Source organism: Erpetoichthys calabaricus, chromosome 14 (assembly GCF_900747795.2).
Source record: "Erpetoichthys calabaricus chromosome 14, fErpCal1.3, whole genome shotgun sequence".
Taxonomy (NCBI): domain Eukaryota; kingdom Metazoa; phylum Chordata; class Cladistia; order Polypteriformes; family Polypteridae; genus Erpetoichthys; species Erpetoichthys calabaricus.
In genome coordinates, this window is record NC_041407.2 from 82,934,656 (window position 1) to 82,959,430 (window position 24,775).

General features: G+C 38.3%; 1 protein-coding gene across 1 annotated transcript in view; it reads right to left on the reverse strand.

Annotated features, from left to right (window-relative positions):
- Nucleotides 1–261: 261 nt before the first annotated feature.
- Nucleotides 262–24,775, reverse strand: part of LOC114665100 (lysosomal-associated transmembrane protein 5-like) — a 32,384-nt gene continuing 7,870 nt past the window's right edge. Inside the window, exons 2-7 of the mRNA XM_028819487.2 lie at nucleotides 12,626–12,731; nucleotides 11,412–11,488; nucleotides 8,340–8,471; nucleotides 7,656–7,751; nucleotides 3,095–3,193; nucleotides 262–1,408 (exon numbers count right to left, since the gene is read on the reverse strand). Of these exons, the coding sequence (XP_028675320.1) occupies nucleotides 1,349–1,408; nucleotides 3,095–3,193; nucleotides 7,656–7,751; nucleotides 8,340–8,471; nucleotides 11,412–11,488; nucleotides 12,626–12,731 (570 nt within the window). The 3' untranslated portion in view covers nucleotides 262–1,348. The remainder of the gene's footprint in view (nucleotides 1,409–3,094; nucleotides 3,194–7,655; nucleotides 7,752–8,339; nucleotides 8,472–11,411; nucleotides 11,489–12,625; nucleotides 12,732–24,775) is intronic.

The window sequence follows — 24,775 nt, forward strand, 5'->3', positions numbered from 1 at the left end:
TATTGTGGCATTTTGGAGTAGATGAAGAGAGAAGCCCCAGCCTACTGTAGAGATAGTGACAGCTGACCTGTGGTTAACCAGATCCCCAGTCATGAGATTCCTTTGTGTTTCATTGCTTGATTCTTTTGTTTTTCTACATCAAACATTCCTTCCATGTGAATTAATTTATTAAATTTATTATTTGTTTTAAATTTTGGAAGTGGAATGCTCGTTAGGAGGCACTTTTATAGTAAATATAAATAAATGTGCTTTAAACAGTCCACTCATTGAATATCTTTATTGCTTGTCAAAACATTTTAAAAATAACTTACAGAAATATTTAAAAAGCAAGCGATGTAAACACACAGCTTTAAGTTTTTTTCTTGGAGATCATTTGATATTTCTAGCACATAAGGCGTATTTCAATAAAAAGAAATAATAGATGCTTAATTCTGTCATTTTTACATATATTATAAGGTGACAGGTTTTTACTTGTGATTACTGAAGGCTGTTTGCATTAGTTGAAGTTTCAGTTATTATGAGCAAACAAAAGTGATACTATAATTAAGTGATAACTTGGCTAGCTTATCTTTTTCCTGCTGTTGAAAGACAAATAGTCCTCAGCTATTGTAAAAAATGATATTTTGGTAAATAGCATCAGTGTCAAATCAGCTACAAATGTGTACGATCGTAAAAAGAAACTTGCCTAAAGCACAGTGTCTGTGATTTATTTTCTCAAATTGGTAATTACGTTAAGGCTTCTACAAACTAGAAGATAAATTATCTCTTTCTCAGAGCAATAATATGCTTCAACTTTTTTGTAGCCAATTAGTATAAAATCTCCATTAGAAAACTGTTTTGAAGTACATGTAAAGTAGATCACAATGATATTCTTGATTGTAGGGATATGTTAACTTGGTAACTTGTACTCAGAGTAATTGCTTCTTTTATAGTCAAGGCACTAAGAAGTTATTCTAATATAAACAAATATCACTGGAAAGAATTGTCTCTCTTTTGAGTATTTCCATGTCAATGAAAACCAATACAAACACAGAAAGATTAATAATACATGATAAAAAAACACAAAATGAATTTAATATCTGTACATACAAATGCAAAGGAAAGAGTTTATAATGTTGTCAAACTGCAAATCTGCTTCCAGTATTCTGCCATTTTACTTTTCATGAACAATAATCATTAACATCTAACATTTTTAGATATAATTCAGAAGAATAGTAACAGATATTTCAAGCAAAGTATTACCAAGATATTTGATTAACTTTTTGTGAGACAGATGCTAATCAGATGATACATCGGTAGTTGGCCTGGAAAAACAGATGCCAAATGTTATATTCTGAGGTGGAAGCAATCACACTTTTTTGTAGGCTGGAGCCATCATTAGGGCTTCATCATAGGAAGGCAGCTTTATCTGTGGAGAAGAACATTAATTCATACGTTCAGAAAATGGAACACACACCAGTTAAATGACTTGTTCAGCATGACACAACCCTGTATTTGCAGTTCCAACAGCTGGTTCACACAGGCTCATAGCCCACTTTATGCTGATCATTTCCACCTTTGAGCCTATGACCTTTGGATTACTAGTCTTCTAATTTAAAAATTAGCAACATTTTACTCCATTAAACAATGTTCTTTTAGCTCCGAGTGCTATTAATATTCCCAGCACAAAGCTAATGATGTCACCAAGTATTCAAGTAACCCACACAACATTTTCCATCTGTCTCATACATGTTTTATCCCTCAGTCGTCACTTCTCTAACTATTTAAGCACTAAGATGCTTCTTTTTAATGTTATATTGATTTTAAGGATTACCGTACTATGAGTAAGTTGTAAACTACTAAGTCATATAGTATCACATCTTATTTGGATCAGAGCAGAATCAAACACTTTTGTATCCAGCTATGGTTTCTATTGAGCACTGATGACTAGAGCCTAGCTTCATTTGATCATAATTGCTGTATGGCTTGGGCTGCTATCAGTCTTTTGTAGTCTTTCTTCTGACCACGAAATATAAAATCTATGATAAGCTGCACATTATCTTTTTTTGAGAATGGTTGGGTGTAAGTAATCTTCAGATGGATTACTGGCATCTAAATTGTTTCAGGGTGACCAGATACCCTATATCAATTTAGAAGACATATTCAATGGAGATTAAGGAACTTTGTTTTTGATGGAGTAATATAAATGAACAGAATTCTGCTTCTTTCCCATCTGAATTTAGTTTTTTGAGCAACTTCGAATTAATGGTAATAGAAGGTTAAGTTTCTCCTACTCCAGGCCCGGACAGGGCCAATGTATAGATTGAATAACAGCTCAGTAATGGCCAGTGTGGAAGAAAAGATGTTTTTACTTATTATTGCAAGGCTTTTGGGCCTAACTGCATAGTTTAAAGAAGACTAAAGCCATGTCAAGAAAGGTACATTGAGTATGCATGGTCAGTAAAATGGTTCACCTTTTCTTGAATAAGGCTGGTTATGGGTAACTTATGATTCTGTTATGCCACAGAATCACAGTTTAAATATTCCTAAGTTACTAGTAAACTAAATACATTTTGCTGAAATTACATCTAATCACTTTCTCAGAATATGTTTTAGGTAATGGCATTCGGTAATAATGGCTCAAAACGCAATCTTTTTTTTTTTTCGTCTATCTTGCAACATCTGTGGCTTTTGCACAATCATTTTTAGCAATGTCTTTTTGACTGATATTTGAGGAAGCCAATTAATTTGGTTTTTGGTGTTGCCCATCCACTCTCCCAGCTGGCTTAGCACCTCCTAGTCCTGATGAAATACCAGCAAATATGAAGTGACAAAGATGTGAATGAAACATGACAGAATTGCTTGTTGTGATCTATGACAGAAAAAAGGTTAATACCTAAATAGTATTTCAATGAGACTTGGTCCAAAATGCCTACATAAAGTTTGAGTAATATAAAATTTTAAAATCAATTAGTGACAAAGTATTCTTAAAGTATGAAGTGAGAAAAAAATAAAGTGATGAAAAATAGATAAAATTTGATGACGCAGAAATGTCCTAAAATGGATGTGAAGGATATCCATACAGTACTGTAATTTCACACACAGTATTTCTTACCATTGGGTTGATATCATATTTGCAAGAGACATTTCTAGCTTCTTCAGCATGAGCCTTTATGAAGCGGTAACAGCGGATCACACAGTTGACCACGTACACCTGAAATAAAATCAAATATAACTAAAGTTTCCATTTATCAAATTAATTATTAGGTCATGATTTATGCTATGTGCTTTCAATCTAGGTTATATGACTGACATTCTGCAGCCCTAAAACATTTTATGGGATCTACAGCTCCTGTAGTGGAAGAATTCATATTTTTATGAGACATTTTATGGAATAATAGTAAGAATTATTGTTATAATCTAATTAATCAAATTAAATGTGATGCAAAAATTATTTTAAATTGAGTTTCAGTAACTGGTATTTCTTTGTCCCCTCCTTTAACCGCCACCTTATCGTGGTGGAGGGGTTTGCGTGTCCCAGTGATCCTAGGAGCTCTGTTGTCCGGGGCTTTATGCCCCTGGTAGGGCCACCCAAGGCAAACTGGTCCTAGGTGAGGGATGAGACAAAGAGCGGTTCAAACCTTCTATGATGAATGAAAACTTTGGACGCCGTTTTCCCTTGCCCGGACGCGGGTCACCGGGGCCCCACTCTGGAGCCAGGCCTGGAGGTGGGGCTCGATGGCGAGCGCCTGGTGGCCGGGCCTGCACCCATGGGGCTCGGCCGGGCACAGCCCGAAGAGGCAACGTGGGTCCCCCTTCCCATGGGCTCACCACCTATGGGAGGGGCCAAGGAGGTCGGGTGCAGTGTGAGTTGGGTGGTGGCCGAAGGCGGGGACCTTGGCGGTCCGATCCTCGGCTACAGAAACTGGCTCTTGGGACGTGGAATGTCACCTCTCTGAAGGGGAAGGAGCCTGAGCTAGTGCGCGAAGTTGAGAGGTTCCGGCTAGATATAGTCGGACTCACCTCGACGCACAGCTTGGACTCTGGAACCAATCTCCTTGAGAGGGGCTGGACTCTGTACCACTCTGGAGTTGCCCCCGGTGAGAGGCGCCGAGCGGGTGTGGGTATACTTATTGCCCCCCGACTTTGAGCCTGTACATTGGGGTTTACCCCGGTGGACGAGAGGGTAGCCTCCCTTCGCCTTCGGGTGGGGGGACGGGTCCTAACTGTTGTTTGTGCGTATGCACCGAACAGCAGTTCGGAGTACCCACCCATTTTGGAGTCCCTGGAGGGGGTGCTAGAGGGCATACCTTCTGGGGACTCCCTCGTTCTGCTGGGAGACTTCAATGCTCACGTGGGCAATGACAGTGAGACCTGGAAGGGCGTGATTGGGAGGAATGGCCCCCCCCGATCTGAACCCGAGCGGTGTTTTGTTATTGGACTTCTGTGCTCGTCACGGATTGTCCATAACGAACACCATGTTCAAGCATAGGGGTGTTCATATGTGCACTTGGCACCAGGACCCCCTAGGCCTCAGTTCGATGATCGACTTTGTGGTCGTGTCGTCGGACTTGCGGCCACATGTCTTGGACACTCGGGTGAAGAGAGGGGCGGAGCTGTCAACTGATCACCACCTGGTGGTGAGTTGGCTTCGATGGTGGGGGAGGATGCCGGTCAGGCGTGGTAGGCCCAAACGTGTTGTGAGGGTCTGCTGGGAACGTCTGGCAGAGCCCCCTGTCAGAAGTAGCTTCAACTCCCACCTCCGGCAGAACTTCGACCATGTCCCGAGGGAGGTGGGGGACATTGAGTCCGAATGGGCCATGTTCCGTGCCTCTATTGTTGAGGTGGCTGACCGGAGCTGTGGCCGTAAGGTGGTCGGTGGCTGTCGTGGCGGCAATCCCCGAACCCGTTGGTGGACACCGGCGGTGAAGGATGCCGTCAAGCTGAAGACGGAGTCCTACAGGACCCTTTTGTCCTGTGGGACCCTGGAGGCAGCTGATAGGTACCGGCAGGCCAAGCGGAATGCGGCTTTGGTGGTTGCTGAGGCAAAAACTCGGGCGTGGGAGGAGTTTGGGGAGGCCATGGAGAACGACTTTCGGACGGCTTCGAGGAGATTCTGGTCCACCATCCGGCGTCTCAGGAAGGGGAAGCAGTGCAGTGTCAACACTGTATATGGTGGGGATGGTGCGCTGCTGACCTCGACTCGGGACGTTGTGGGTCGGTGGGGGGAGTACTTCGAAGACCTCCTCAATCCCATTAACATGCCTTCCAATGAGGAAGCAGAGCCCGGGGACTCAGAGGTGGGCTCCCCCATCTCTGGGACTGAGGTCACCGAGGTGGTCAAAAAACTCCTTGGTGGCACGGCCCCGGGGGTGGATGAGATACGCCCGGAGTTCCTCAAGGCTCTGGATGTTGTAGGACTGACTTGGTTGACACGCCTCTGCAACATCGCATTGACATCAGGGACAGTGCCTCTGGATTGGCAGACCGGGGTGGTGATCCCCCTCTTTAAGAAGGGGGATCGGAGGGTGTGTTCCAACTACAGAGGGATCACACTCCTCAGCCTCCCTGGAAAAGTCTATTCAGGGGTCCTGGAGAGGAGGGTCCGTCGGATAGTCGAGCCTCGGATTCAGGAGGAACAGTGTGGTTTTCGTCCTGGTCGCGGAACAGTGGACCAGCTCTATACCCTTAGCAGGGTCCTGGAGGGTGCATGGGAGTTTGCCCAACCAGTCTACATGTGTTTTGTGGACTTGGAAAAGGCATTTGACCGTGTCCCTCGGGGAATCCTGTGGGGGGTACTCCGAGAGTATGGGGTACTGGCCCCCCTGATAAGGGCTGTTCAGTCCCTGTAGGATCGGTGCCAGAGCTTGGTCCGCATTGCCGGCAGTAAGTCGAACCCGTTTCCAGTGAGAGTTGGACTCCGCCAGGGCTGCCCTTTGTCACCGATTCTGTTCATAACTTTTATGGACAGAATTTCTAGGCGCAGCCAGGGCGTTGAGGGGGTCCGGTTTGGTGGGCTCAGGATTGGGTCACTGCTTTTTGCAGATGATGTTGTCCTGTTTGCTTCATCAGGCCGTGATCTTCAGCTCTCTCTGGATCGGTTCGCAGCCGAGTGTGAAGCGGCTGGGATGAGAACCAGCACCTCCAAATCCGAGACCATGGTCCTCAGCCGGAAAAGGGTGGAGTGCCCTCTCAGGGTTGGTAGCGAGATCCTGCCTCAAGTGGAGGAGTTCAAGTATCTCGGGATCTTGTTCACGAGTGAGGGAAGAATGGAGCGTGAGATCGACAGGCGGATCGGTGCGGCATCCGCAGTAATGCGGGCGCTGCATCGGTCTGTCGTGGTGAAAAAGGAGCTGAGCCGCAAGGCGAAGCTCTCAATTTACCAGTCGATCTATGTTCCTACCCTCACCTATGGTCATGAACTATGGGTAGTGACCGAAAGAACGAGATCGCGAATACAAGCGGCTGAAATGAGTTTCCTCCGCAGGGTGTCTGGGCTTTCCCATAAAGATAGGGTGAGAAGCTCAGTCATCCGGGAGGGGCTCAGAGTAGAGCCGCTGCTCCTCCGCATCGAGAGGAGTCAGATGAGGTGGCTCGGGCATCTGATCAGGATGCCTCCTGGACGCCTCCCTGGTGAGGTGTTCCGGGCACATCCAACTGGGAGGAGGCCCCAGGGAAGACCCAGGACACGTTGGAGGGACTATGTCTCTCGACTGGCCTGTGAACGCCTTGGGATTCTCCCAGGAGAGCTAGAAGAAGTGGCCGGGGAGAGGGAAGTCTGGGCATCTCTGCTCAAGCTGCTGCCCCCGCGACCCGACCTCAGATAAGCGGGAGACAATGGATGGATGGATGGATGGATGGATGGATGGTATTTCTTTTTAGTAAATCAAAATTTATCCTTAATTCAGACAGTGGTCATAACTAAAAAGTCTAAATAAGCAAACCTTTATAACTAAACACAAGGGGCAAACCTGAATTCCAAGAATATCCTAATCCAGATATTTGAATATTACGATTTTTTTTTCTGCTAAGCCTTGGTGTAACCTAACAAATGTTTTATTTGCTTTGTACAAAGAGACACCCAGCAGTCAGACTTGTATACAAAATGGGTGTCTGTGATGTCAGTTGTTGCCACACACATATATGCCAAAACAATGGTGCTGCTTGGGGCAGTTTGCCATGTCTCTATAATGATGTATTTAACATTAGATATGTGAAGTAGAACACTTAAAATAATCATAATTCTGACGCACAAGAACAACATGAAAACATTGAAATACTACTAGGTTCAGTCAGTACCAGGATTTAAATTTGATGGTGTCTATACAATTATGCCCCTGATGTTTTTCTATATTGTTTCACTCTGCCCACATTAAATTATTATGTTAATTAGAATGTATTTTGCATCTATGACTTTACAGTGTTTTTGCATCTTTTCTATTAAAATGAAAATAATTGGTTAACTTTATTATCCTTGTCTAAAACCATTATGATTTTTTTTTACATTGACCCCATCCTCAAAAGCAAGTAGCTTGAGATGTTTTAAATAAGAGTATCCTTTGAGAGTGAAATTGATATGCGTAACTGTAAGAGTGAGACTGGTGCTAACAGTAATAAGCTATACGACTTTGATAAAACAAATAGTCTAAGCATGGCATACAAAAAGAAGTTCATACCTTAATCAGAATACACAATGTGAAAATAACAGTGAAAATGATGAAGAGCTTTGTCATCTCGTTGGAAGTAAACTCCTTTTTTCCACTCAGCTTTTGCTGGAGACACAAAAGTTAAACAGAAGCCTGAGTATGCTGCATTAGAGTCAATGAGACATAATTGCATGCTTGTGTTCCATATTTCAAAAGCACCCCACTGCCTACTAGCTACCACTGGACATTTGTGAAACTGTTTTTATTTACTGTTGTAAACTGCAATTGTTTTTGCACATGTTTTATTACAGCCTGAGTGTCAGTATTGTATGCCTTGAGTCTGCCTAATATACACTATTGAAGTCATATACCATTGGTAGACATGAGGAAGGCATGGTGTTACCAAGGTTCAAAGTTTGTTTAAAAAAACTCTTCTGGTATATTCTTTATCTAGTAGCAGAATTTATCATTTTCAGTCTCAAGCTGCTCAAAAGCATAAAACTGAAGATGTAAAATTCATTGGTTATTCAATTACAAAAGTATGCATTTTCTAACTTTAAATGATGAAGAAAATATCCAAATAAATTTTTATATAGGTACATGAGTTATCAAAAAAGAAAACTGCAGACATGAAAAGTGTATATTAATGATTTTTTAACCTTTACATGCAATTTCAGTTTCATTCATCCATTTCTTTTTAATCTTACAACATACCCAGTGCATGACAGCCTTGTCATAATTAATGGTTCCTGGTAGCCCCCAAGAAGGACTGAAGAGGGACAGCACACTCAGGAAAATATCCAAACATTGCAGAAGCAGGAATGACAAAAGTAGGCGCTCTCTGAACTAGAAAAACAAGTGAGTTTATTAAAAGGTGGATTAGTTTTAAACATTGCTTTAAAGAATTTCTTTTCTTCTGGTGTTGTATTATACACACCTTTGTCTAATGTAAGAGAAGTAAACCAAATAAGACAAATGCAAGAAAGAGAATTCTTCCATACATAAAGGTTGGATAGTCTGACATTAAACACCTTTTTTGAATGTTGCAATTTTAATAAAATAGTGAGTTTAGTGGTAAAATACAGAAAACATGCACACATGTACATAATAAAGCCACCAATTTCCATTCTGTACACAGAGATTTTCATTTCCATCCTCAAGACTTTTTTGTTTAAAAAGTCTAAGACAGCCTTCATTGTGAAATGCCCTAAATAGTACTCCATATGAATAGGTGAAAATATCAACAACCCTCCTGTTTTATTTAGAACAACACTTAACCAGATGATAAAGATGTTGCAAACTCTCAGAAATCTTACCTACTATTAATAGGAAAAATTGTTGGAGGGTTGAAAATCACATTCTAGATCTACCACTGGTGGCTTACAACATATCATCCCTTGTACCATTTGCTTTTACTAATTTTAAATTAAGACAGGACTGGAGATTGTAAAATGAAAACCTCCTCTTGACTGTTATACTCAGTTGTAAGCAGATGGGAGAAAAAAACCTTGCAATGCTATGTATTGACAAAATTTATTACCATTAAGACACATTTATTGAGCAGGTTTCCCCTGGATTCTTCTAAAGTGATCATTTGTAGTACTTTATTAAAGATATTAAAGTTAGACATGAATGTTCTTAAGAATTAATGAACAAATTGATGTTAATTATTTTTTTAAAGTCTTTGAAAATAATTGTAGCTTTGAAACTCCTGTCTTATTTTAAACATTCCTTTAGAAGAAGGAATATGCATTAAAAATTATATTATAGTGCCCCCGATACAAGAGATGCTTTAATTACCTTTTGGATTTAAGTGCAGCCTTTCTTTCTTCAAACCATATTCCGTTACACAGGCTAGAGAATTAGATGGTTTGTCAGACTGTATACTGTATGTTTGCATTAGTAATTTGGAAATAAAATCTGTATCTCCATTTGTATGTTGATGATACTGTACTGTATTACTTAACAAAACTAAAATACTTTTGAGTCCATAATTATGCTTTTCTTTCTCTCATATAAAGTAGCATATGTATCAGTGGTAATGTTGTAGAAGCCTTCATTTTGTAGATTGTATTAACATGTATATTCCGATTTGTGAAACGTAATAATTAAATGCAAGCCTTGATTTAACTTCAAAGATAAATAAAATTATGGTAGGAGGCAATGGATTTTGGGTGTATGGTTCCGCAAATTCTGAAAGATCTACTTGCCACCATAAAAGATGCCCTTTGGTCTCAGACTCTAAATCAAGGCTGAAGACTTATGAATTGACGGACATTCATTGTGTGTACTGTATCTCAATCAATGCCTTAATTGTAGTACTCTATAGGATACAAATGTCAGCAAGATGGAAGTACCTCAAACAGGGGTTTATTTGCTATCTGAGGTAAATGGTTTTCACTCCTCTTTTACCAGCTGACTCTAGCATTATATTTATACAAGTTTTATGTATTTGTCCTTGCATTTTATTGGTTTTTAGTGCTACATTACGACAAGTTGGTTATAAATCATAAGACATGCAGTACTACATTTTACTCATATTAATAAAGATGTTCCTTCCTTTAAACACCCAAACAGAAGAAAAAGAAAGAGGCCTAATGTTAAGTAATTAGTTAAAGATACATAAGCATACGTAATGTTTCCAGTGGCTCAATATGCCTAATTAATTGGGGACGGCATTAATAATTGCATGCCTCTTTCAACTGTTCCTCATAGGTGTGTTTGAACAATGGAATCATGCTAATATATAAAGCAAGTCACTAAACCTGCTATTGTTCCAAAAGTCAAACATGTATGTCAACAATTGAACTATAGTTCTGTACTTGCAAAATACCCTGGAATAGTGTTCACAACAGAAAGGCACTATAAGAAAAAAACAGTTTTTTTGGAATAAAAAGACAGGCTGTATATTTGAACATTATTTTTTATCCATCAATCTTCCTCCAATGAAGTCCTTTTTGGTCATCCTCACTCATTTTAATATGTGTAAGTAAATGACTTCTTAGCTATACACATCATCTGCACTTATAAGACAAATCTGCTGAGCTCACAAAGAGTGCCCCACATGGCAACACATTTGTTAACATTTGTTGTATCCTTAAGTGGATTTGTGATGTATATGGATATAAGATTTGATCATGAAGTATGTGTTTCAGTGGCTCTCAATAAAATGACAATAATTACACATTTGGTTTCTACTGCTAGCCTACTTCTCTTTTGCGTTTTGTTAAAAGATTATGGCTTTTCTTTAGGTCTGTATTCCTTCCTGCTTACTCGACATTAAAACCAATTTCATTCTTTGTGTTTCCCATTAGGAAATAAGTCTAGTGGCAGCAGTAAAGAGTGTGCCCTCAAGAGGGCAAAGAATATTAGGCACGTCAGAGAAGCTCTAAGGTACCTAAATGTTATTTTTTATGTACCCCTTTTCATCTTGGTTAGATTTTATTTGGATTGCCAATTAAAAGTGAAATCAATATAAACACTTTGTAAGATGATAAAATAATTTAGTTTTTTGTGTCTCTATCCTCATTTTCCACTAGAGGCCCATGTTTTTTGTTTAAGCATTTCTGAAAATACTCAAGTAGCTCTCTAGAGTGTACTAGTATGTAAAAGAACAATCAAATTTGACTACAAAAATCCCTTTCACACACGGACACTGTGTGTATGTGAGTTAGCAGCCCACCTAGTGCATACTGTATGTGCTTTACAGTTGAAAAACTTGGACTTACTCAACACACAGCAAGAGCTGAAAATGAGGGAGATTATGTAAGAGAGAGAAAAACTTACCTTAATGATGCCATATAGCATGTGAAGGCTGGAAATGAAAAGCACCGCAATGAGGATGAAATCAGTTGTCACATCAACTGGGAAAAAAAACAAAACCAAACAGTCACCAGCCACTTTTTCCATTTCGTGTTTGAAAACAACAACTTAAAAGATTTAAATGACAATACCATCAGCATTGGACTGCTCTTACAAGGTGGCATGGTGCTTAGGGCTGAGTCTTCACTACACCAAGACAGCAGGTTTGCATCCTGGCTCTGGCACTCTCTTTGTGAAGTGCACATGTGCATCCTGTATCTGTGTAAGACTTTCTCTGGGTACTCTAGATTTTGCCCTGTATATTTTCAAAAGGATAACTGGTGTCTTTAAATTGGCCTTTATGTAAGAGAGTATGATGTTTGCATGAGTGCACAGGTTGGCTTCAGCCTTTCAGTCAGTGCTGTTGGCCTCCATTACTCCATCAGTGAATTTGAAGATACATGAGTGTCGTTAATTTTATTTATAATTACACCTTTCTTCCTAGCAAAAAAAACCAAACACCCTAACATTACCGATCCAAACATCGTATGTTACTTCCCCATTTCAGAATGAATTTCTGTAAATTACAATTTGTTTAATTTTATTAAAACCACTTTCACCTTCTGCATGGGATGTTTTACAGCTTTGTGACTTGTGCTATCAAAAGGGGCTTTGGTTTCACCCATACACCAAATTAAAGGTGTTGGAAAATGAATGAATAAGTTAATAAAATGTGTTTTTCAAAGGAAAAGCGGTTATCATAGGGTCCCTGCTGACACAGACACCCTGTGTAACACTATTACACATGGGCCAATTTCATTTCTGATTAACTTAACCTGAATGTATGTGGGATTGTTGGAGGAAAACTAGAGTGCTCTGAGAAAAACACACAAAGACAGGAAAGAACATGCAAACTCCATAAATATAGTACCCTGGAGCCTATTTTATGTACTTTACAGTAGGATGCCCAGTAGAACTTTGTTGAAGATTTTCTCCACAAAATGAAAAAGACACTCTTCTTATTTTCAGTAAAAAAAACCTCTGCAGACTTTCAAATCAGTAGCCTACTACTGGAATACAGCATGTTCACAGTCTGTGGTTACCTCATTTAACAGTAGTATTTCTGTGATCTGTAAACTGAATATAACATAACACAAAAAATTGATTGCCTGACATAAACATAAAGCTTCATGTCTTACTTATGCGTTCCTTCGCAGGGAGCTGTTCTTTATATGCTGAGCCACAGATATTCTTTCCATAGGCAACATCCAAGATCTGATCTACACACAGCATGACACTGGCTAACTAAAAGATAAATAATAAAGAGTAATAATTTAGTGATGGCATATTAGAAATTATTTATTTATGTATTCGTATATTGACAAAAATATGATTATGACAGTATATCTTTTTCAATAAGAGTCTAACTCATCATACTACACACACACACCAGTTGCACAGATAGATAGATAGATAGATAGATAGATAGATAGATAGATAGATAGATAGATAGATACAGTGGTGTGAAAAACTATTTGCCCCCTTCCTGATTTCTTATTCTTTTGCATGTTTGTCACACAAAATGTTTCTGATCATCAAACACATTTAACCATTAGTCAAATATAACACAAGTAAACACAAAATGCAGTTTTTAAATGATGGTTTTTATTATTTAGGGAGAAAAAAAATCCAAACCTACATGGCCCTGTGTGAAAAAGTAATTGCCCCCTTGTTAAAAAATAACCTAACTGTGGTGTATCACACCTGAGTTCAATTTCCGTAGCCACCCCCAGGCCTGATTACTGCCACACTTGTTTCAATCAAGAAATCACTTAAATAGGAGCTGCCTGACACAGAGAAGTAGACCAAAAGCACCTCAAAAGCTAGACATCATGCCAAGATCCAAAGAAATTCAGGAACAAATGAGAACAGAAGTAATTGAGATCTATCAGTCTGGTAAAGGTTATAAAGCCATTTCTAAAGCTTTGGGACTCCAGCGAACCACAGTGAGAGCCATTATCCACAAATGGCAAAAACATGGAACAGTGGTGAACCTTCCCAGTAGTGGCCGGCCGACCAGAATTACCCCAAGAGCGCAGAGACGACTCATCCGAGAGGTCAAAAAAGACCCCAGGACAACGTCTAAAGAACTGCAGGCCTCACTTGCCTCAATTAAGGTCAGTGTTCACGACTCCACCATAAGAAAGAGACTGGGCAAAAACGGCCTGCATGGCAGATTTCCAAGACGCAAACCACTGTTAAGCAAAAAGAACATTAGGGCTCGTCTCAATTTTGCTAAGAAACATCTCAATGATTGCCAAGACTTTTGGGAAAATACCTTGTGGACTGATGAGACAAAAGTTGAACTTTTTGGAAGGCAAATGTCCCGTTACATCTGGCGTAAAAGGAACACAGCATTTCAGAAAAAGAACATCATACCAACAGTAAAATATGGTGGTGGTAGTGTGATGGTCTGGGGTTGTTTTGCTGCTTCAGGACCTGGAAGGCTTGCTGTGATAGATGGAACCATGAATTCTACTGTCTACCAAAAAATCCTGAAGGAGAATGTCCGGCCATCTGTTCGTCAACTCAAGCTGAAGCGATCTTGGGTGCTGCAACAGGACAATGACCCAAAACACACCAGCAAATCCACCTCTGAATGGCTGAAGAAAAACAAAATGAAGACTTTGGAGTGGCCTAGTCAAAGTCCTGACCTGAATCCAATTGAGATGCTATGGCATGACCTTAAAAAGGCGGTTCATGCTAGAAACCCCTCAAATAAAGCTGAATTACAACAATTTTGCAAAGATGAGTGGGCCAAAATTCCTCCAGAGCGCTGTATAAGACTCATTGCAAGTTATCGCAAACGCTTGATTGCAGTTATTGCTGCTAAGGGTGGCCCAACCAGTTATTAGGTTCAGGGGGCAATTACTTTTTCACACAGGGCCATGTAGGTTTGGATTTTTTTTTCTCCCTAAATAATAAAAACCACCATTTACAAACTGCATTTTGTGTTTACTTGTGTTATATTTGACTAATGGTTAAATGTGTTTGATGATCAGAAACATTTTGTGTGACAAACATGAAAAAGAATAAGAAATCAGGAAGGGGGCAAATAGTTTTTCACACCACTGTAGATAGATAGTGAAACTGGAGTAGCCAGAGAAAGTCTGCTTAGTCAAAAGAAAATGTGGAATTCAAACAGATAATGACCAGCTGCTGAAGTTTTGCACTGAGGATTCTAAAAGTGTTTGTTTTTCTAGTGATATGATATAGCTGAAATCTGTGACCATAAATTAATACATATGAGAATGCATGTGTGTTCTGTCCTGCCCTGCCTTGTGGCCAATGCTCTCAATAAAGGATGTGGCTCCCCCAGTGGCAGTTAGTTCAGAAGTACAAAGTGGAATAAATAAAGAATGTGAATGCAGTCGTGGAATAATTCTGTAACAATTTGTCTTGTTGAAGGCTGTGGAGGAAATAACCTGAGTAGGATAAACCAGACTTAAATTTTTCAATGATAACTATCTCTGGTTTCTCTGGGAAATTTACTGGAAATTTGTATTCCATTTAACAACATTGCAATGAATTATGTCACAGGGACTTTCATCTCTAAGTTGGGATCAGAAATCCATGAATGGACAATCAGTTGGGATGAACAGCTAGAGGAGCACAATAACAGATTATCTTTTTTCATTTACTTGCTCTTCAATTTAAAGATTATTTAAGATTTGAAATTTTTACGAATTTCCACCTTTTAGGATTGAAAGTCAGTGGAACCGTAGGAAAAAAGCAGGTCAACAAATGCACCCTTGTCTGCCCAACTGAAGCTGCAAGCAGTCTTTCTGGTCAGCAGGTGGAACTCTAAGCTGAACTACTGAGAAAAAAACAAAGAAGAGTAGTGTCTACTGTAAACCTTTACTGGTACAATAGGTAGTGAGAGAACAATACACCGGGGGCCATCCTCTATCACTGTAGTCATGTGACATTGGTATATTCTAAACCAGCTTCTTATTCCCAAAGTTATTTACTCTGTTGACCTCTGGCAGAGACTGTGAAATTAGTGAGTTCACTTAATTTTAGAAATAAGAGGTGTAAAGGATAATTGCTCTCTTGGTAAAAAGGAAGGGTGTCTTACTTTGAAAAATGAATAAAACAGTGCATGTAAGAGTAGTTTGGGAGTGCTTTTCTGGGAAACCAAGGCAACTACCTCTGGCTTATGTTATAGGCCAGTATGGAGTAGTAAAGAAGAAATATTGTGTTTGTCAGTCAATCCCTATATAGTTCCATGTCACATAAATAAATAATTGAGTTTTAATTATTCAGTGAAATGATTATAATAAATTTTGCTTGGAATTTGTTTAAAAATATTTTTACATTGTTTTCCAGGCTATTGGAGTCCATTATTCATTGTGCAACTTTTACAAAAAATAATGATATTTAGTACATAAGGAATTAATAGTGACTTGAATGACTGTAATGCAGGAGTTAATCTTAGTTTCCAATCTTGATCCAATCAAGGTGTTTGTGAAGTTTAAACATTCTCTCTTCGTCTCCTGTAAGTATTCATCTTATAAAAAAAAATTTTGTTTCCCTCATCTCACAGATGTGAGGTTCATTTAACTGGCACGTCTAAAGTGGCCTGTTTTGAATGAGTGTGTTCTGTGGTAGATTGGCATTCTGTCCATAGTTGGTTCCAGGTTTGCACCCAATAAGCTCAGCATGACACTGTCATGAACTAAATGGTTACATGTATGTAGTATATATTTGGTTGACTGGAAACTCTAAATTAGCTTAGTGTAAGCAAATGTGTGTATGTCTGTGCATGTGGGTGTGCGCTGCTCCAATTATGGGCTGTCACTCTCTCCATCCCTTCACATACTTTTGGAATTTGGCCATACATTCCATATGCTTTCAGTTTTTGACTCCACCATCCAGAATTTTTTTACCTGTTGTCAAACACTTCATATAATAGTTGCCTTTGGCCACACCTTCCTCATGTTTTTTGTTTAATTTTGTCACACATTCCACATGTTTATTGACCATGCACTTCACATGTTTTTTTTGCCATTCACTTTGCCCTCCACTTACTTTTTGACCTTGATCAGGCCCACCTGTCCATTTTACCTTTCATCACATCGCCCCCTTGCATAGGATATCTTGCATGTGTTGCCTGTTTTTTTTTTTAAATGCCATGTGCATTATCTTTTTCTTTTTTTGAGTACTTGTGTTTTGGACCCGTAACTATTATTTTGCAACTTTTTAGCCAAATTTTCCTAATGTGTTTCAGCTAGTTTCATGCTTTGACTTTTCACCAGTTTATTTCTCTATACTCCACTGCTTGTTTGCTACTTTTTGTTATTGTCTTTATTGTTATGTATTAATGTCTTTTTGACACATGCTGTTTTTCTTATGACTAATAAACTCAACCCATACACACTTAATTATTGTAGCTACTTTTATACCTTGTGTTTAGTCATATCTTCTGTGCTCACAAAAAGCCCCACTCCCAAATGGGAGCCACCATGAATGCCAAAGAGGAGATGAAAATTTGAAACTGGTTGACCTCCACATCCAGTGGTGTAGCAGCACGACTAGTAGAGTAGTCTATCATAAAGTATGAAACGAAAAGTCTCTTGAAAGTCATGTCATAAAGTCTGCACCTTTCAATTGTGTTTTGCTCTTAAAACTAAATTTATTAGTAAAATAGGATTACCTTGTTTAGGCTATTCATTCAGATATTCTCTTAGCATGCATGCTCTAAGCAGCCTTCTTATATAGTACATTATGTCTTTTTAATTCCTTCTATTAATTTACCTGTGATAGGTAAAGGTCTTCTGATTATCAGTGTTGGCAAAAATCAAAGTGGCTACGTTTCCGTCTTTATGTGGTTTTAACTTTTAATTACCTCCTAAAATATTCATAATTATGAATGTCTTTAATTATTGTACAGGAGCTGTTGCCTGCTCCAAGAAATTTACTTATTTTTGTGTTTTTTGAATATTTGTAGTTCAGAACTATTTCTAATTTCTGGATTATTTAATACCTGCCCACAGTTACTTGCATATCATTCACTGTTAAAAATATTAGAAAATTGAAAATGAAGTGTATTTGGTTATTAATTGCATTTCCTCCTTGCTTTTTTCTACAATCTAGCCCCCCATTTCTGATCATCGTGTAACTAAAATACAGAATATTATTCTAGCACTGGTTAGAAATTCCTCATTTTTCTTGGAACAATGCACAGACTGTTAACGTTCCAGCACAAGGGTTTTTGTTCCATTATGGACCAATGTTTTGAATAATTGTACACTATTTGTCACACCACAGGGTATTTCGGAATTTTATTAGGAGTAAACAGGAAGACACTTAGTTCATTCTCAACCTCAGACTAAGCGAAAAGTTAAAAAAATCTGCTGTTATTGAGGTGAGTAAGCCTCATACAGAGGAAATAAGAAAAAATACCTAGATCAAATGGTAGTAGACTAGACTAAAGAGTGAAGACAAGAGAAGACTACATTAAGAATATGAAAGCAAAATACAGAGAAGATGAAAGCAGAATACAGTATAACTGGGTAATGGAGATACATAGAATGAGAGCAGAATAGGGTAAAATTGGGTGACTGAGAAAAGATGACAACAGACTAGGCTAAAACTAGGTGTTAGCAAGCAAATGAGAGCCAACTAAGGTAAAACCAGATGGTTATATAGAGATTATTGCAGCATATTACATTAAAAATGAGTAAGAAGATGACAACAGAGCAGGGTATAACCTGCAGAGAGAGAGAAGTTTACAGTAGGCTAGGGTAAAACGGAGTGATATTGAGAAGATGATAGTAGATTACAATATAACTGGGTGATAGAAATAAATAAGACCAGAACAAAACAGGGTATACATGGATGACAGACAGAAATTGAACGAGGACTGCAGTATAACTGCATGAAAGAAATACACAAAATGAAGCTGAAGCTGCAAAATAGGTAATCCTCCTGAAGCTAAACAAGCTTGGGTCTGGCCAGTGCTTTGATGGGAGTCTATCTAGGGTGACTTGTGGTGCTGCTGGAAGAGGTGCTTACCATGTGGTCTGTTTGTGGAACAAAATTCCCCAGTACAATAACAGAGACACTGTGCTAAAAAAAAATGGTCACTGTTTTTCGGGTGACACGTAAAACTGAAGTACTGACTCTCTGTGATTTTAAAAGATTCTTGGGCATCCTTCGAAAATAGTGGAGTGTTTCCCGATGTTCATTCTGTCGTGGTCCATTATAGCTCCTAATTATCTCCTGTCTCTAATTGGGCTATCTCCTGGGCCAGATTAAGAACTTTAGAGACCCTAAACACTTAAAAGATTTTGGTAAACCCATGTATATCTAATTCAAAATATAAATGATAATAAATTGTAAAATATATTTTTTATTTTTTAATGAAACAAAGCTTACAGTGAGATGGAAAATAATGTTTATTTTTGTATACCTCCACTTTATTTATATTTGAAAAGTTTTCCCTTACTTTTTCTAATTTCAAAGACTTTGATGAGATTCTCAAAATCTTATGTAACATATCTGCTTCTATACTTAGTAGAGATAAGGCATCCAGCCTGTCTCTGCCATTACTTTTTTATCATTATTTTTATTATTGTATATATATATATATATATATATATATATATATATATATATATATATATATATATATATATATATATATATATATGTACTTTTTTCATTTCACAAGGGAGCCGATTTTTGTGGAACCTGGTTCAGCTGCACTATTTGCAGTTCTGCACCATATTGTTCATGGTAAGTCTGACAATGGAAAATTTCTGTGGTGCCCCCCCTTCCCTTGATGCTCTAAGCACATGCTTATTTTGCTTAATGGTTAATCCATCCCTGGCTAACTCTCTCAGTGCTTCAGCACCTAATAGATAATGTATGGTGAGTGTGCTGGTACAAGAGTTGCTGCCTAAGCATCATCCAGGTAGATGGTACACATTAGCGGTGCTTGAAGTGGATCCCCTACTGTCAATGGAAAGCACATTGAGTGGTTCAGAAAAGCAATATACACAATTGTAAGAAGTGTACCATACTTTAAAGAATAGATGACTGATCAAGCAAAAGACATTTCATGTACTTTTAATGGAAGTCCAAGTTAAACTATAAGGTATCACAAAATAGAACAACCATTAAACAAAACATAGTAATAAGGAAAATAACGAGATGGTCCATGTTGAAAAGTTTGCATACCCATCTAAGGGATGGGTATTAATACTGTATATTGACACTTTTAGCATTAGTAATAGCATGCAGTCTTTTGTGATAGTTGTGAATGAGGCCTTTCATTTTCTCAGATGGTAGAGCTGCCCATTCTTTTTGGTGAAAAGCCTCCAGGCCCTGTATATTCTTAGGTTGTCTTGCATGAACTGAACATTTGAGATCTCCCCAAAGTGACTCAATGAAATTGAGATCAGGAGACTGAGATGGCCACTCCGGCACCTTCACTTTTCTCTACTGTAGCCACCCTAGGGTCAACTTGGCCTTGTGTTTTGGATCATTGTCTTGTTGGAAGATCCAAATGCATTCCATGTTCCACTTCTGGACTAATGAATTCAAGTTGTCCTCCAATATTTTCCAGTAACATGCTGCATTCATCTTGCCATCAATTTTCACTAAGTTACCTGTGCTGCTATAACTTAAACACAATCCCAAAACATCAGAGATCCACATCCATGCTTCACAGTAGGGATGGTGTACTTTTTGTCATGGGCCTTGTTGCATCCTCTCCAAACATAGTATGTATGGTTGTGACCATAAGTGCAGCCCATTTTTGTTCAAGTACCACCTTATTGTGCATCTTGAAACAACAACACCACTTGTTTGCAGGGAATCCTGTATTTTTAGCTGAAGTGGCTTGTGGGTTTTTCTTGGCAGCTCAACAAATGATCCTGGCAGTTGTGGCTGAAATCTTTCCACTTTCCTTTTTTTATCAGAGTTTGAACACTACTGACAGGCATTTTCAGATCTCTGGATATCTTTTTATATTCTGTTACTGAGTTACTACAAATCAACAACCATTTCTCACAGTTACTTTGACAGTTCTTTTGCTTTCCTCTTGGAATTGGTGTCCAGCAAAGTCAGGGCAGCACTGCATGAATTTAAATTGACAATTTATACACAGACACTGATTACAATCAAAGAGGTTAAAGGTGTAGATACTCTCCCTTAATCCTTATATATAATTTGATAGCATCCGTATGTATGGCTTTCGCGTCAATACCCCGTATGTATGACGATGTATGGTACCTGTACATCCGGCGCCGCCGAGAGTGGCAGCCTTTTCAGCAGCTCTGTGTATGACTGTATGTGTATGTGTACTTTTCTACTTTTATTTTTCTATTTCTAATTTACGGTAATATTATTTATTGTATCAGTATGCTGCTGCTGGAGAATGTGAATTTCCCATTGGGATTAATAAAGTATCTATCTATCTATCTATCTATCTATCTATCTATCTATCTATCTATCTATCTATCTATCTATCTATCTATCTATCTATCTATCTATCTATCTATCTATCTATCTATTCACGTCAATACCTCGACTCAATACAAGACAGAATTGGTGTAATGTCTTCAGTGGATTTAGAACAGCAGGTTATTATCCTGGCAGCAGCATTTTGAAGAAGTTGTAAGCGATGGATACGTTTTTGTGGGATGCCAGATAGAATAGCATTACAGTAATCTATACGTGAGGTGACTCGGGCATGAATCAATACTTCAGTACTGTATTGCGTAAGAATAGGACGAAGTCTAGAAATGTTTCAGAGATGGAAGAAGGCAGTCCGCGAAATGTTACTTATATGGGAGGAATTATTTAATTATAATAATAATAATCCATCCATCCATCCATTTTCCAACCCGCTGAATCCGAACACAGGGTCATAATAATTATTATTATTATTAGTAGTAGTAGTAGTAGTAGTATTTAAGAATTGCCTTTATTAGTGTATAAATGGATATACATAATTACATTTAAACGATTCGCCAAAATCTGTTGTATGTAAACGATACTGTTTTAAACGTTATTGTTTTTTCATCAGAAAACCCAGTTTCCACATCTACGTGTATTGGTTTAAATGGCACTTTTACCACTTGCAATAGGGCGGACGCGCTGATGTATCGTGTCGACTGGGCAACACAGTGAATGCGGCGTCTATCTATATATGTCTATGATTTGTTTGCTTTCCGACGTAGTGTAAATAAAATAAATTCATCTCACTGTGGTGCGTATTCCGTACTCTTTTGTCTCTCAAGAGTAATATATATTGCTCTACTTTCCCCTATTGTATTATTAATATGTAACCTTAGAATGCCTAATCTCACAGACTTACCACTGTTTATAAGGTATCCCCACCTTCCCTTCTATATCTATTACCTTAGGCAATTAGATGTAGTAAAAAGACAAGCAGAAGTTAAGTTACAGTTTAAATAATGTATTATTGATAATATTCATAAATAATAACAAAATGCAAAGTATATTTGAATATTGGCAACCATACAACCTGATTAAATGATGATATGTAGTTCAGGCGGCACATAGACTTGTGGTTACTTAAATGTCTCTAGTTAAGGCATCATTGGTGCTCAGCTTTCAGCCACATGTCTGTTCAAAATGGCTGCTGAGCTGTGCTCTTCATCACAGGATAGCAAGAGAGATACTTCTTCATCATATGTTGGTTGGTAAGAGAGAGAGTGTGAGGTTAAACACATACATTTATAGATGTTCTGTCCAACCCCTAGAGCCAATAGGACATCATGGTACTTAAAGGCCTATGAGACAAGCCAATTCCAAATAGCCATACCTCAGACCAATGGGGAAATAGAACATCTTAACACCTGCCCCCAAACCATATGTTAAAGTACACCTTAGCCCATTTGCGGGGGTAGAAATGACTTTAGCAAGGAAACACTTGCCAAACTGATTTAAAACACACATCCCCCAAATCCTGTCGTAAAATTCAAACAGACCCATTCCTAAGGGTGGTGGGGGGGGGGGGGGGGACACCAAATTACACTGCTTTGTCTAAATTACAAATAAAGATATACAGTACAAAATATTCATCAAGTTATATGTAAAATCTCACATCACAACACGTACGTAATATCATGTAACACATGCTAATTCTCCTGCTTTACGCGAATATACCCATGCCACCGAAAAAAAGACGTACAATTCCACTGTCCACTTCAGATGCCAGAGAAAAGTCTATTTCAAGGGCGTCTCAGACGCCACAGCAGACACAATCCAAAGTGGACAAACTTACAATAAAATGTGAATCAGAAAACTGTTTGTTCTATTTCTGTGTTCTGTTTCTTTCATTTGGGAATTTCACCAGTTATAGATTCCCCGGGCATCTTGTGTATCAGCCCCAACATTCAAGGTTATGTAAACTTTTGATCAGGCCCATCTGGATGATTTCAGTTCTCATTATGATTTAAAAAGGGCACACACAATTATGTGATAATATATTGCCTCACCTTACACAATCCCTAATTAAAAGGAAAGATTTCTGCATGATTATTTATATTTTCCAAAAAGAGGCCAATATTTCAAAAATTCTGCCAGGGTATGTAAACATATGAGCATGACTGTAAATTCAATGATGAGAGAAGATGAGAGCACACTACAATATAACTGGAGGATGAAGAGATAGATATACTACAATGTAAGATGACAAAATATTAGTATATAGCTGGGTGATCAAGAAAAGAAATACTGTGTAACAAGATGATAAATGGAAAATGAGTCAAGGCTACAGTAATGACAGGTAATACAGAGAGAAGGTGATACTGGACTAGTGTAAAACTGGGTGACAGAGAAAAATTGTCAGGTGATTACAGTATAACTGGATAAAAGAAATACATAAGATGAAAGCAGAACAAGGTGTAAGTGAGTAATAGAGGGAAGATAAGAATAGGCTACAATGCATCCAGATGATAGCCAGAAGATGGAAGTGAAGCTGTGTACAACTGGGTAATAAAGAGAAGAAATATGATAGCTGTATCTAATATGATAACTGAGTGTTAAAAGATAAAATGGCCAGAATAAGACTGGGTAATTTGCTTCACATTAAACCAGACTAGAGCGTATTTGAGTGATACATAGAACATGAGAGCAGGCAGAGGCGTAACCAATATAAAAGAATGAATGTAGACAAAACTATAACATAGTGATGTATAATAAGAAAAGACAAAATTACAAGTGGTTGATAAAGCAGATGAGAGAAAACAAGGTAAAGTACAGCAGGTCATGCAAAGTAGAAAAAAACATACTAGAGTATAACCAGGTTATAAGGAGATGATAATAATAATACTTTATGTTTATATAGCACTTTTCTCACAATATGATGACAATACATTTTGGTGCAATTGTGTGACAGAGATGAAAGTTAAGTACAGTATAACTGGGTAACAAAGACTACATAAGAGCAAACTACAATAAAACTTGGTTTTATAGAGAGGATTTGAGCAGAATAGGGTAGTACTGGGTGATAAAGAGTTGACAAAATCAGACTAAAGTATAAGTGGGTGATATGACACTTGAGTAGAAGTGGGCGACTGAGATAGCATACCATAGTAGATCTACAGGAGTCAAGAACACCAAGGAAATTAAAATTGCCTAGTTTGTAGTTCCTTGCAAGATTTTGTTCAGCTTGTAGATTTTACGTTAATTTAGATTTTATTCATTATGACTCACAGTTTGAACTGAGTTGTTGTTATGCAGCAGCGGTTGGTTGCTTATGTTAAAAATAAATTTACAATCACTATGAAAAGCAAGCTAGCTAAAAGTTCTATATGGTCCACATAGCATTTTTGTGGTGAGCAGATTTACTGACGCACTTCCCCTATTTTGCTAACAGTTGCATGCTTTATCTGCTTCATTTCTAATCTGCAGAAATAATCTGCAAAGCAGTTTGATGAAGAAAAAGGTATATGTTTCACCATTCTACAAAAGTGTGCAATAAATAAGATGTATGCAAACAGGACCCCTACTCAGTGATACTCATCTTCAACTGATGAGGTTTGGAACATTCCATGTAATTGCTGATCAGCAAATTTTAGGTTGTTTTAACTTTTGCTGTATCTGCATTCTTAATGAAGAACACATGATTTAATTGCTCAAATGCTCTGAAATGAATGTGGATAAAATGCAGCTTCTAAGCTAGCATCTAACGATGAATAAACATGAAACTATAACAATATTTTGGAACTACATTTTGTAACAAAGGTTTCAGCTGAACTTATTTTAGAAGTTTAAAATGTGGCAGTGCTGTGTTAATTGTCAAAACAAAC